Consider the following 12,885-nt stretch of genomic DNA (forward strand, 5'->3'; position numbering starts at 1 on the left):
GTAGGGTCTCAGTAAACACTTGTAAATTTCATTGAATCACAAAATAAGTCAAAGTGATGACTAGCATTAGGCACAATGAATTGGATGGCCCTATACTGAAAAACAGTATAAACTATAGTGGAGAAAAATCTGTCCTAGTTGTAGTTCTGTGTCACAAACCACACCAAAATTTGTGGCTAAAACAATAATTTATTATTAGCTTTCACAGTTTTGGAGGTTGGCAGGCTCAGCTGAGCACATACAGTTAAACTGATGCCTGTAATAGGAAGGAAGTTGGGGGCTGGTCAGGTATCTCTTTTTCCAGGTGTCATTTCCACTAGTCTATCTTGAACTTCCTCACAAGATAGCAGTAGTCACGATTTTTCACATGGTGGCTGGCATAAGTCAAGTGGCAGCTTCAAGTCTTCTTGTAGCTTTAGAAGCCTCTGAGTCATTTTCACCATTTGATATGGGAATATCACATACAAATACAAAGAGGGAAGGAATTGATGACCTCCGTCTTGAAAAGATCTCATCTGTAAATTAAGGATAAGTAATATTAGATAAGTAGACTAGCCTCTTAGGCATACTTTGGTGGAAAAGTTCGAGATACATTATTAAGGGAAATGAAAGTTGATCTAACCGAATTCATTATTTATATTAAGAATATTACATTTCCAGTTACCTCGGTTACATGTTAACTGTTTATAAGCAGAAAATACCAGTAATAAGTGAGTCTAAGATTTATGACCATAGAGAGATACTCATTCAAGTCTTTGGTTTGAATGCATGAATAGGTGATGAAAAATGCCACAAAATCATTCTACACTTAATTTTTGATTTTTTACTATTATGAGATATGTATCTAATAGCTAGCATATATAAAATATACTTATTATAAATGGGTTTCTAATTTTTCTTACCTATCTGTTTTTAGTGATATAAATGTGTTTATTGACACACCTGAGAAAAATTCACCTTTCTTCTTTGGGGTCAGTTCTGTCACCACCAATGTACATCTTTTTTTGCCCTGTGATGCAGTGCAGACTGGCATTTCTAAGCTGGTGCCAGTTTCTTGGAAAGGAAAATCATAAAAGGTGTTTAAAGTAACCATTTGTGCCTAGTGTTCTTACAAAGCAACATTCAGTTAATCTGCTTCTGAACATCCAAAAATGAAGAATTTCTGGATTCTTTTTAAAATTGTGTCCTAATCTTATGCCAAAATGTTAGTTCTGTTTGTACTAGGGACAATCCTAGTTCATAAAAACCCTGGACTAACAGTTCTTTTCTTCCATTAATTCATATTAGCCTTGGCTAAGAAATATAACTAACTTTGGAGTTTTAATTAATTAATGTATTATTTTCACTGATTCCATTGCCATAATCGCATACTAGAAAGACTACTGAACTAAAAGTCAGATGACCTGATTTTTATAATTTATATAATCTTTTTCTATTCACTTAACCTTCTCTATATATACTCTACCGTCTTTGTGGGGTATTTTAAAGATGAAATGAGGAAATGCTTTAAAAGAGTAAAAACAAATAGTATTTAAATACAAAGTGGTATAATAGAAAGAAGATAGTTGTATTTTCCATAATATTGAAGAAGCTAAAGACTTCAAAAATCTTTAAAATTTTCTGGAAACTGTAGATGATATATGTATAGTACAAAATTCTAGATCTAGTAATGAACATTTGTAAGGCACATGGTATGATGTCTATTCCTCCTGCCTCATTCCTTTTATTTTTTGTAGTAGGTGTTTTCACTTTTTCCCGATAAATTTCCTTGTTTCTCCTCCCCCGTCGTACCACCCAATACATACATTTACCCACAAATACTTTTCTATTTCTTCAAAGGGAGCCACCATTAAGAAAGATGAGCAGACTGGGGCCATCATTGTGGCCAGAATCATGAGAGGAGGGGCTGCAGACAGAAGTGGTAAGCGTTTAAATGTTAAGTGAATGTAGACAAGTCATGCTTCATTTCATAGATAACATTTTTAATATTTAACTAAGAGGATAATAATCTTTTGATATAATACAACAAACAAGAAATAAAATATTTTTCTCTGTCTTTGTATATGGAGACTTGTATAAATAAGTGAAAAATAAATCTCTCTACTCTCTTAGTTTACATGTGCTTCCAAGGTTACATTCAGACTTGAAAGATACTACTAAAAGCATGCAGGCTTTTTTAAAAAAAAGTAAGAATTATTTTCTGTGATGGAAATTATATACATTTCTAGACACTGAGCATGTTTTTCTTTGATGTTATAGTCTTTGATTCATTGGTATACAGATGCATGGAATCTGAAACCGGAGAAGCCAGAAGGTCTTCTTTTGAATCCTCAGATGTGTAACTTACAGTTTCTTTTGTAGGTAACACTGCTAATTTACTGAATTTGCTATTACTCAGGTCTTATTCATGTTGGTGATGAACTTAGGGAAGTGAATGGGATACCAGTTGAGGATAAAAAACCTGAAGAAATCATTCAGATTTTGGTAAGCTGAAATTTTATTTTAAATTATCGATAAATTTAAATCACTATATATCCAACTTGGTTATGAATACAGGATTTGGATTTAGTAGTCCAGGGTTCAAATTCCAGCTCTATCACTTAATCCTTATGTGTCTTTGGAAAATACCTTAACCTTTTTATTGCCTCAGTGTTTTCAGTTACAAAATGAGAATAAGAGGAGTTAAATATCTCACTGGAGTGTTTTGAAGAGTAAATGAGCTAAAGAGTTTATTACAGGGCCTATCCAAATTAGATGCCATTTTTTTTTGGTAATGCATTTATCTTTATCTTTCTCCCATCAATATAGCCTGTGCTTTCTAGGTATATAAAATAGTAAAACTAATTTAAATGTCTTATGAAATCCAAAACAGAATGAAATTATTTTAGTCCTTGACAATATTTATTCTCAAGTTCATTTGTAAAGATAAAATGAAGAGAAACTCTCCCTGTTACATATGAAAACATATTATGAATCTACAGGGAAAAAAAAGTTTAGTATCTCAAAACAGACCTCAGTATATGTGCAAATATGGTGGCATTTTATATTACAGGGAAAACAATGAAATCATTTTGTAAATGGTATTGGATTAATTGATGATTCAGTTAGAAAAAATAAAGTCAGTCCCTACTTTATAGCACACACAAAAACAAATCCCAACAAATTAAATATTCATGTTTTTAAAAATCACAAAAAGTAGAGTTAGATGTTAATGCTGTAAAATTCTAGTAGAAAAAGAACTGATATTACTGTAGAAAACTTTCTGAACAGAAAAAGATGTCATACATGAAACAGACAAATGAGCCCTGGCTGGTGTGCTCAGTGGTATACCAAAGGGTCATGGGTTTGATTCCCAGTAAAGGGCACATAGCTGAGTTGCAGGTTCAATCCCCAACCCTGTTCTGGGCATGTGTGGGAAGGAATCAATTAATGTGTCTCTCTCACATTGATGTCTCTCTCTCTCTCTCTCTCTCCTCCTCCTCCTCCTCCTCCTCCTCCTCCTCCTCCTCCTCCTCCTCCTCCTCTCTTCTTAACCCTCTCTAAAAATCAATGGAAAAAAATATCTTTGGGTGAGGATTAATAACAACAATAAAAACACTTAGATATGAGATTGAAGGAAAAAAATTTCAATATATATGAAAGAAAGCTAATACTTTAATATATGGAGAGTGTATAAAAATTAATAAGAAAAAACATTTTTAGAAAAATTGGCAAAGTATATGCACAGATAATATACAAAAGAAAACATGATGTCTGAAAAATACTGGTCTGGTGGGGATTTAAAAACTTGATAATGGCAAGAGTTATCCAGGTTATAGGGAAATAAATATGTTTATATGATTTTGGTAGTAGGATAAATTAATAGACCTTTTTGAGGTGGCTACCTAATATTTTCAAATTTTTATATTTGCATACCCTTTTTGTTGTTATTGACAGTACTAGAGGCCCAGTGCACAAAATTCATGCACTGGAGGGAGTGTCCCTCAGCGCAGCCTTCACCCTCTCCAATCTGGGATTCCTCGGGGGATGTCCGACTTCCAGTCAGGGATTGGGCCTAAACCAGCAGTCAGACATCCCTCTCACAATCTGGGACTGCTGGCTCCCAACCGCTCGCCTACCTGCCTGCTTGATTGCCCATAACCGCTTCTGCCTGCCAGCCTGATCACCCCCTAACCACTCCCCTGCCAGCCTGATTGATGCCTAACTGCTCCCCTGCTGGCCTGATCGCCCCTAACTGCCCTCCCCTGCTGTCCTGGTCCCCCACACTGCCCTCCCATGCAGGCCTGGTCCCCCCCCAACTGCCCTCCCCTGCTGGCCTGGTCCCCCCCAACTGCCCTCCCCTGCAGGCCATCTGTGGCAGCCATCTTGTGCCCAATGGGGGTGGTCATCTTATGAGAGGGTGTGACAATCAATTTGCATATTACCTCTTTATTATATAGGATTACAGATGTCCTCCATTTCCCCCCACCCTTTTTCTCTCCACCCAGCCATTGCCATACCCCAGGCCTTTACCACACTACTGTCCATGTCCATGGGCTATGCATATATGCATACATGTTCTATGCTTAATCTCTTCCCAACCCCCAACCCCCTCCCCTCTGATATCTGTCAGTCTGTTCCATGCGTCTATGCTTCTGGCCCTATTTTGTTCATCAGTTTATTGTGTTCATTAGATTCCACATATAAGACATATGGTATTTGTCTTTCTCTGACTGGCTTTTTTTGCTTAGCATAATAATCTCCAAGTCCATCCATGCTGTTACAAAGGGTAAGAGATCCTTCTTTATTACAGCCACATAGCATTCCATGGTGAAAATCCACTACAGTTTGTTAATCTACTTATCTACTGATGGGCACTTGGGCTGTTTCCAGATCTTAATTATTGTAAATAACACTACTATGAACATAGGGATACATATATTATTTCTGATTGGTGTTTCAGGATTCTTAGGATATACTACTAGAAGTGGGGTCACTGGGTCAAACGGCACTTGAATTTTTATTATTTTGAGGAGACCCTATACTGTTTTCCAGAATGGCTGCAGCAGTCTGCATTCCCACAAGCAGTGTACTAGGGTTCCCTTTCTTCACGTCCTCGCCAGCAGTTGTTTGTTGATTTACTGATAGTAGTCATTCTGGTAGGTATTTGGTGATACCTCATTGTGATTTTAATTTGCATCTCTCTGATGATTAATGACATTGAACATTCTTTCATATGTCTATTGGCCATCTGAATGTCATCGTTGGAGAAGTGTCTATTTGGGTCCTCTGTCTATTTTTAAATTATATTATTTGTCTTCCTAGTGTTGAGTTGAATGAGTGCTTTATATTTTTTGGAAATTAACCATTATCAGGGGTGTATCATTGGTGAATATGTTCTCCCATACCATGGGTTCCTCTTTCATTTTGTTGATGGTTTCTTTTGCTGAGCAGAAGCTTTTTACTTTGATATAGTCCCATTTGTTTATTTTTTTTTCTTGCCCTAAGATATGTATTTGCGAAAATACTTCTAGTTTATTGTCTGAGATTTCCCTGCATATATGTTCTTCCAGGCTTTTTATGGTTTCACAACTTAAATTTAAGACTTTTACCTATTCTGAGTTTATTCTTGTGTATAGTGTAAGTTGGTGGTCTAGTTTCTTTTTTTTTGCATGTACCTGTCCAATTTTCTCAAAACAATTTATTGAAGAGACTGTCTTTACTCCATTGTGTGCTCTTGCCTCTTTTGTGTAGTATTACTTGACCATAAAGATGTGGGTTGATTTCTGGGCCCTCTATTCTGTTCTATTGGTCTATATGCCTGTTCTTGTGTCGGTAATAGGCTGCTCTGATTGCAGTGACTTTGTAGTATGGTTTGATATCTGGTATTTTGACTCCCCCATTTGTTCTTCTCAAGATTACTGTGACTATTGGTGGTCTTTTTTGCTTTTATATAAATTTTTGGAATATTTGTTTTAGATCTGTGAAATATGCCATTGATTTTTGTGTGTGTTTTTTGTTTGTTTATTTGTTTGTTTTTGTTAATCCTCACTCGAGGATATTTTTTCCGTTGATTTTTAGGGAGTGGAAGGGAGGGAGTGAGGTGGAGAGAGAGAAAGAAACATCGATTGAGAGAGACACACCAGGGCGGGTGATGAAATGTGCATCCCAGCTATGTGCCCTTGAACCCGCGACCCTGCAGTGCATTTCTGATGCTTTAACCATTGAGCAACACCAGCCAGGGTTTGCTTTGAATCTATAGATTGCTTTGAGTTATATAGACGTTTTAATAATGTTAATTCTTCCAATCCATGAATATAGTATATGCTTCCACTTGTTTGTATCTTCCTCAATTTGTTTTGCAATCTCCTATAGTGTTCTGACTACAGGTCTTTTACCTCCATTAAGTTTATTCCTAGATATCTTTTTTTTTTTCTTGCAAAGAAAATAAGATTGTATTTTTAGTTTCTCTTTCTGAGAGTTCATTGCTGGTGTATAAAAATGCCATCAATTTCTGCATGTTAATTTTCTATCATATTAATTTGCCAAATTCATTTATTAAATCTATCAATTTTCGGTGGAGTCTTCAGGGTTTTCTAATACAATTTCATGTCATGTGCTAATAATACAGTTTAACTTCTTCCTTTCAAAATTGGGTGCCTTTTCTTTTTTTGTCTGATCACTTTGGCTAGGATTTCCAGTACTATGTTGAATAAGAGTAGTGAAAGTGAACATCCTGTCTTATTCCTGATCTTAAAGGAAACACTTTTAGTTTTTGCGATTGAGTATGATGTTGGCTATAAGTTTTTCATACATGGCCATTGTTACATTGATATATGACTCGTCTATTCCCACTTTGCTGAGAGTTTTTTTTAATAAAAAACGGGTCCTAGATTTTGTCAAATGCTTTTTCTGTGTCTTTTGATTTGATTATGTGATTTTTATACTTCATTTTGTTTATGGGATATATCATGTTTATTGATTTGCGAGTATTATACCAGCCTTGCACCCCCCCTCCCCAAATAAATCCCACTTGGTCATGCTGAATGATCTTTTTAATGTATTGCTGGATCTGATTTGCTCATATTTGTTGAGGATTTTAGCATCTTTATTCATCAAGGATATTGGCCTATAATATATTGTCTCTGTGTATTGTCTTTATCTGGTTTTGGAATTAGGATAATGCTAGCCTTGTTAAAATAGTGTGGCCTTAGCCAGTTTTGCTTAGTGTTTAGAGCATTGGCCCAAGGACTGAAAGGTCACAGATTCGATTTTGGTCAAGGGCATATACCTCGGTTGCAGGCTCAATCACTGGCCTGGGTCAGTGTGCATGTGGGAGGCAATCAATCAATGTGTCTCTCTCACATGAATGTTTCTCTTTGTCTCTACCCTGCCCTTCCATTCTTTCTAAAAATCAATGGGAAAAATATCCTCAGGTAAGGATTAACAATAACAACAAAGAAAAGAATGTGGATGTCTTCCCTCCTCTTGAATTTTTTGGAGTAGTTTGAGGAGGATAGGTGTTAGTGTGTTCCTTTGAGTGTTCCATAAAACTCGCCTGTGAAGCTTTCTAGTCCAGTACATTTGTTTTCTGGGAGTTTTTTAAATTACTGCTTCAATTTTATTAGGTGTTATCAGCCTATTAAGGTGTTCTAATTCTTCCTGATTGAGCTTTTGCGTGTTTCTAGTAATTTGTCCATTTTGCCTAGTTTGTCCAATTTGTTGACAAATAGTTGTTCATGGTATTTTCTTACAATCCTTTGTATTTCTGTGATATCAGTTGTTACTTTGCCTCTTTCACTTATGGATTTTACTTGGGCCCTCTGTTCTTGGTTCTTGATGAGTCTGGCTAAAGGTTCACCAATCTTGTTTATTTTTTTCCAAGACCCAGTTCTTGGTTTCATTGATCTTTAGTATAGTTTTTTTATTATTATTCTCTATGATATTTATTTTCAGTCTGATGTTTATTATTTCCTTCCTTCTTACTCTGGATTTTTCTTGTTGTTCTCTTTCTAGTTCTTTTAGTTGTAGGGTTAGATATAGTTCACTAGAGACTCTAGAGCAGGGGTGGGCAAACTTTTTGACTCGAGGGCCACAATGGGTTCTTAAACTGGACCGGAGGGCCGGAACAAAAGCATGGATAGAGTGTTTGTGTGAACTAATATAAATTCAAAGTAAGCATCATTACATAAAAGGGTACAGTCTTTTTTTTTTTTTTCAGTTTTATTCATTTCAAACGGGCCGGATCCGGCCCGCGGGCCGTAGTTTGCCCACGGCTGCTCTAGAGACTCTCTTGTTTCTTGAGGTAGCCCTTCCTCAAGAAACAAGAGAGTCTCTAGTGAACTTCCCTCTCGGGACTGCTTTTACTGTCCCATAGATTTTGGGTTGTTGTGTGTTCATTTTCATTTGTTTCCAGGAAGTTTTGTATTTCTTCTTGCATCTTATTGGTAATGCATCCATTGTTTAATAATGTGTTATTTAGCCTCCATGTGTTTGAATGTTTTTGAGTATTTTAATTTTAGTTGATTTCTATTTTTTTGCCATTATGATCTGAAAAGATGATTGATACAATGTTCTTGAACTTACAGAGACTCATTTTGTGTTCTAACATGTGGTCTATATTTGAGAGTGTCCCATGTACACTTGAGATGAATGTATATTCTGCAGCTTTGGCATGAAATGTTCTGTAAATGTCAATTAAATCATCTGATCTAGAGTGTCATTTAAGTTTTATTGTTGATTTTTTTTTTCTTGGAAGATCTATCCAGTGACGTTGGTGGAGTATTAAAGTCCCCTACAATGACTATAGAGCTGTCAATCTTTCCCTTAAAGTTCTCCAAGAGTTTTTATATATATATGAAATAGATATATTTATGTGATCCTATTTGGGCGCATACATGTTTACCAGGGTTATAGCCCCTTGTTGGATCAATCCTTTAGTATTATGTAGTGACCTTTTTTGTCTCTTGCTATGGCCTTTGCTTTGAAGTCTATTTTGTCAGATATAGTATTTCTACCCTTCCATTTTTTTCTTCATTTTCATTTGCATCAAAAAATTCTTTCCATTTCTTCACTTTCATTCTGTGTGAGTCTTTTGTTCTGAGGTGGGTCTCTTATAGGCAGCATATATATAGGTCATATTTTCTTATCCATTCTTATCCCTATATCTTTTGATTGGAGCATTTACTCCATTTACATTTAAGGTTATTATTGATAGGTACTTATTTATTGCTGTTTTTATTCTTTATGCATATGTTCCTCTCTCTGTATAATTTTCTTCTTCTTCTTCTTCTTCTTCTTCTTCTTCTTCTTCTTCTTCTTCTTCTTCTTCTTCTTCTTCTAGCAGTCCCTTTAACACTTCTTATATGCTGGTTTTGTGGCAATAAATTCCTTTAGCCTGTTTGTTTGTTTGTGGATCTCTTTTACTTCACCTTCAATTTGAATGATAACCTTCCTTGATTTCAGATCCTTGCTTTTTATTACTATGAATACTTCATGCCATTCCCTCTTGGCCTATAGTGTTTCTGTTGAGAAATCAGCTGACTTCATTATGGGATCTTCCTTGTAGGTAACTTACTCTCTCTTGCTGCCCTTAAGATTCTCTCTTTCTCTTTCATGTTTGCCATATTTAACTGTGGTGTGTCTTTCAGTTCATCTTAAGTGGAACTCTGTGTGCTTCCTGAACTTGGGTGACATTTTCCTTCACCAGGATATGGAAGTTTTCTGTCCATAATTCTTTAAACAGATTCTCTGTCCCCCACTCCCTTTTTTCTCTGCTGATACCCCTATGTAGATCTTGTTACATTTCATGTTGTTCCAAAGTTTTCTTAAACTATTCCCCTGCTTTTTAATTATTTTTTTTCTTTTTTCTGCTCTGATTGAGTGATTCTATCTTGTCTTTTGATTCACTGATTTGGTCCTCTGCTTTGTTCAGCCTACTTGTTTTTCCTTCCAATGTATTCTTTTATATTATTTTTATTGATTTCAGAGAGGAAGGAAGAGGGAAAGAGAGATAGAAATATCAATGATGAGAGAGAATCATTTATTGGCTGCTTCCTGCACATGCATGTGCCCTGACTGGGAATTGAACTGTAACCTCCTGGTTCATGGATTGATGCTCAACCACTGAGCCATGCTGGCCAGGCCTTCAGTGTGTGCTTCATGTCAGATATGGTATTCTTTATTTTCAACTGGTTATTGTTCATAGTTTCTATATCCTTTTCATGCTTTTGAGCATCTTTGTAACCATTACTTTGAAACCTGTTTCTGATACATTGCTTGCCTCCATTTCATTTAGCTCTTTTTCTGGAGATTCCTCCTGTTCTTCCATTTGGGGCCTGATTATTTGTCTCCCCATTGTGGCTATTTCTTTGTGTTTTCTTCTATGTGTTGGGCTCAGTGACACAATTGTTAATACATTGTATGCGGGAAACGTGTTTACATGTTTTACATATTTATACGTTCTACCAGTGTAGTAGAGCACGGGACACGTATTAATACATTTTTTATAGACTAGCGGTAGAATGCGGGTAACATATAAATACGTAAACTAAAGTTATCGTAATTTTACTGAACGTTGCCATTTGCGCAAAAAATTAGCAAAAATGGCCCGCACCACCTGTTAGTGCGCGATAAAAACTACCCCCAAACAATGTGTTAACTCTTTAAGCTGGGTGTCTATAAAGGTAAACCTTGATCACCATATATGAGATTCTGTAGGGACTACCTCCCTAGGCATGGTTGTTTCCAGCGAGGTCTGGAGCCTGTTGGGATCCCCACTCTGGTGTGCCATTTGTGTGTGTAATTTGGTTGAACTCTGGTGTAGTCTGAAGCCCACCACTTATTGTGTTGGTTCTGGGTCCTTTTGGATGGATATCAGATGCAGGTTGCATCAGACTTTGTGTGTAACTGGCTCTGGGTTACCAGTCTGTAGTTACCACTCTGTTTACAGTTTATGTCTGTGTCTACTAAATCTGTGCATGTGTGGGAGGGGATAATCTGTGTATATGGAGTTGGCTTCTTCCAGCTTTAGGCTGGAGGAAAATCTGTGGTCAGACTTGAGTTTCCTGGAGTTCCTCCTCTACCTGTCAGCTACTCTGCCTTCCCCCTGAGGTTGCCAGGCCTTCCTCCAGAGCTTTCTGGAGAGGGTAGACCCAGGCTAGCCTAGCTCAGCCTAGCAGACCCCTTGTTTGGGGATTATGCATTCAGGCACTCAATGAAGGGAAATTAGTCCCTGCTTCAAAGCCAAACTCTTCAGGCTCTGCCAGAGTATCCATCTCTAGTTCCCCTTAAGGTGGCTTGCTACAGGTTCATATTGGGTCTAGCCTACAGTATCCTCTGCAAGAGCAGGTTCAGCCTCCCTAAGTTCAGGGGCATTGATCAAGTAAGTCTCCTATTGAGGTTTTTGCCAGCCCAGCCCACAGGAGGGGGCTAAGCACTTCCTCCCAGTCTTAGACAATAACCTCCAAGTGTCTCACTTTTTGAATGGCCCGCTCTGAGCCGCTCTCCTGTCCCCCACGGAACTGCACCCAGCAGGGGTATCTGGAACTTTACAGGGCTGAACCAAACAGTCTCCTACTTTTTGAGTGTGGTTCCCACAGCGTGCAGGAAGGGCTGACAGGCACTACCTTTCTTTCTCGGGACTATGACTTGGAATTCGCAGGAAGCTCTGATCTGCCTCTCCACAATGAAGTCACAGAGTTCAGCACTCATCTATCTGTGTCCCTGACAGAAGTCTCCCTGCAGACACCATCCAAAAGTCCCAGCTCTGTACAGCACTGATGCCCCTGTACTACATAACCAAGAAGGAGGGTACAGAAAATCAGCCCCAGAAACCAAGATGGCGGCATAGGTAAGTACCGGAAATTGCTGCCTCACATAACAACTTCAAAAATACAACTAAAAGACAAAACGGACATCATCCAGAACCACAGGAAGGCTGGCTGAGTGGAAATTCTACAACTAGAAGGAAAGAGAAAAGCACACTAGGACTCAGAGGAGGTGCGGAAGTAAAGTGCAGAGGTACGGAGGTGCACACGGAAAGGGCTGGCAACTGAGGATGCAGTTGTCTTTTTCAATCGGGAGGGAGTCTCAAGCTCCCGACTGCTCTGAACTCCAGTTCCGGGTGAGTCTCTCGGGACCCAGACTCATACAGAGAGAAACTGGACTGTCTGGCATTGGTCAGAACTCGAGGGCGGCTTTCTCTCAGAGGTGCTTGCAGAGATTACCAGGACACTGACACACGGGGACTCTTAGGACAGGACTGAGGATCAGCCATAGCAGTTTTCTCTGCCCTGTTGATTCCCTGAGACCCCGCCCCACCCAAGCTGGGCACAGAGGCTTTTGCATATGAAAGGCCTGGCCCTTTGCAATCTGAAAATTACCTAACAAACTGCAGCTGGGTCAGAGAGACCCAGAACTTCCAAAAGAAGGCCCAAGGCCCCACAGCATCTTGCATTGCTTCACAGCTGGGCCTCATCTGGGCACCTCCAAACCCCAAACAAAGAAGAGGAATCTGCAGATCTCTCCGTAGCTCCTGCTGGGTAGCCTTAGGCAGAGACTAAATTAGCACCTCCTTAGAGATCCAAGAGCCAGTGTACCCAGTGGTCAGAGTGGGACCAACCAGATTACAACTCCTCAGATCCATAAGGGACACACTCAGGGGGCAGACTCAGTGATCACCAAAGCCCCACTGAAGCAAGTCTTGCCCCAGAAGGGTGTCTCCAGCACGGAAGTTCTCCCACTGCAGACACAGCTGATTCTCACAGCCACTTGGCCTGGAGGCCAATTCCTCCCAGTGATACCTACAACAATCAAGGCTTAACTATAACAAGACTGTGCACAAAGCCCCAAAAGGGGTGCACCAAGTGTGTCCACCTCAGGTAATTGGGGAGGCTGAGCCACTGG

The 12,885-nt window shown here is 38.6% G+C and overlaps 1 protein-coding gene across 1 annotated transcript in view; it reads left to right on the top strand.

The window, feature by feature from the left end:
- Positions 1-12,885, top strand: part of MPP7 (MAGUK p55 scaffold protein 7) — a 302,612-nt gene that overhangs the window by 204,683 nt on the left and 85,044 nt on the right. The window contains exons 7-8 of the mRNA XM_081087501.1: positions 1,840-1,921; positions 2,399-2,484. Coding sequence (XP_080943627.1) covers positions 1,840-1,921; positions 2,399-2,484 — 168 coding nt within the window. The remainder of the gene's footprint in view (positions 1-1,839; positions 1,922-2,398; positions 2,485-12,885) is intronic.

Source organism: Myotis nattereri (assembly GCF_964212035.1).
Source record: "Myotis nattereri genome assembly, chromosome: 1".
NCBI classification, from domain to species: Eukaryota; Metazoa; Chordata; class Mammalia; order Chiroptera; family Vespertilionidae; genus Myotis; species Myotis nattereri.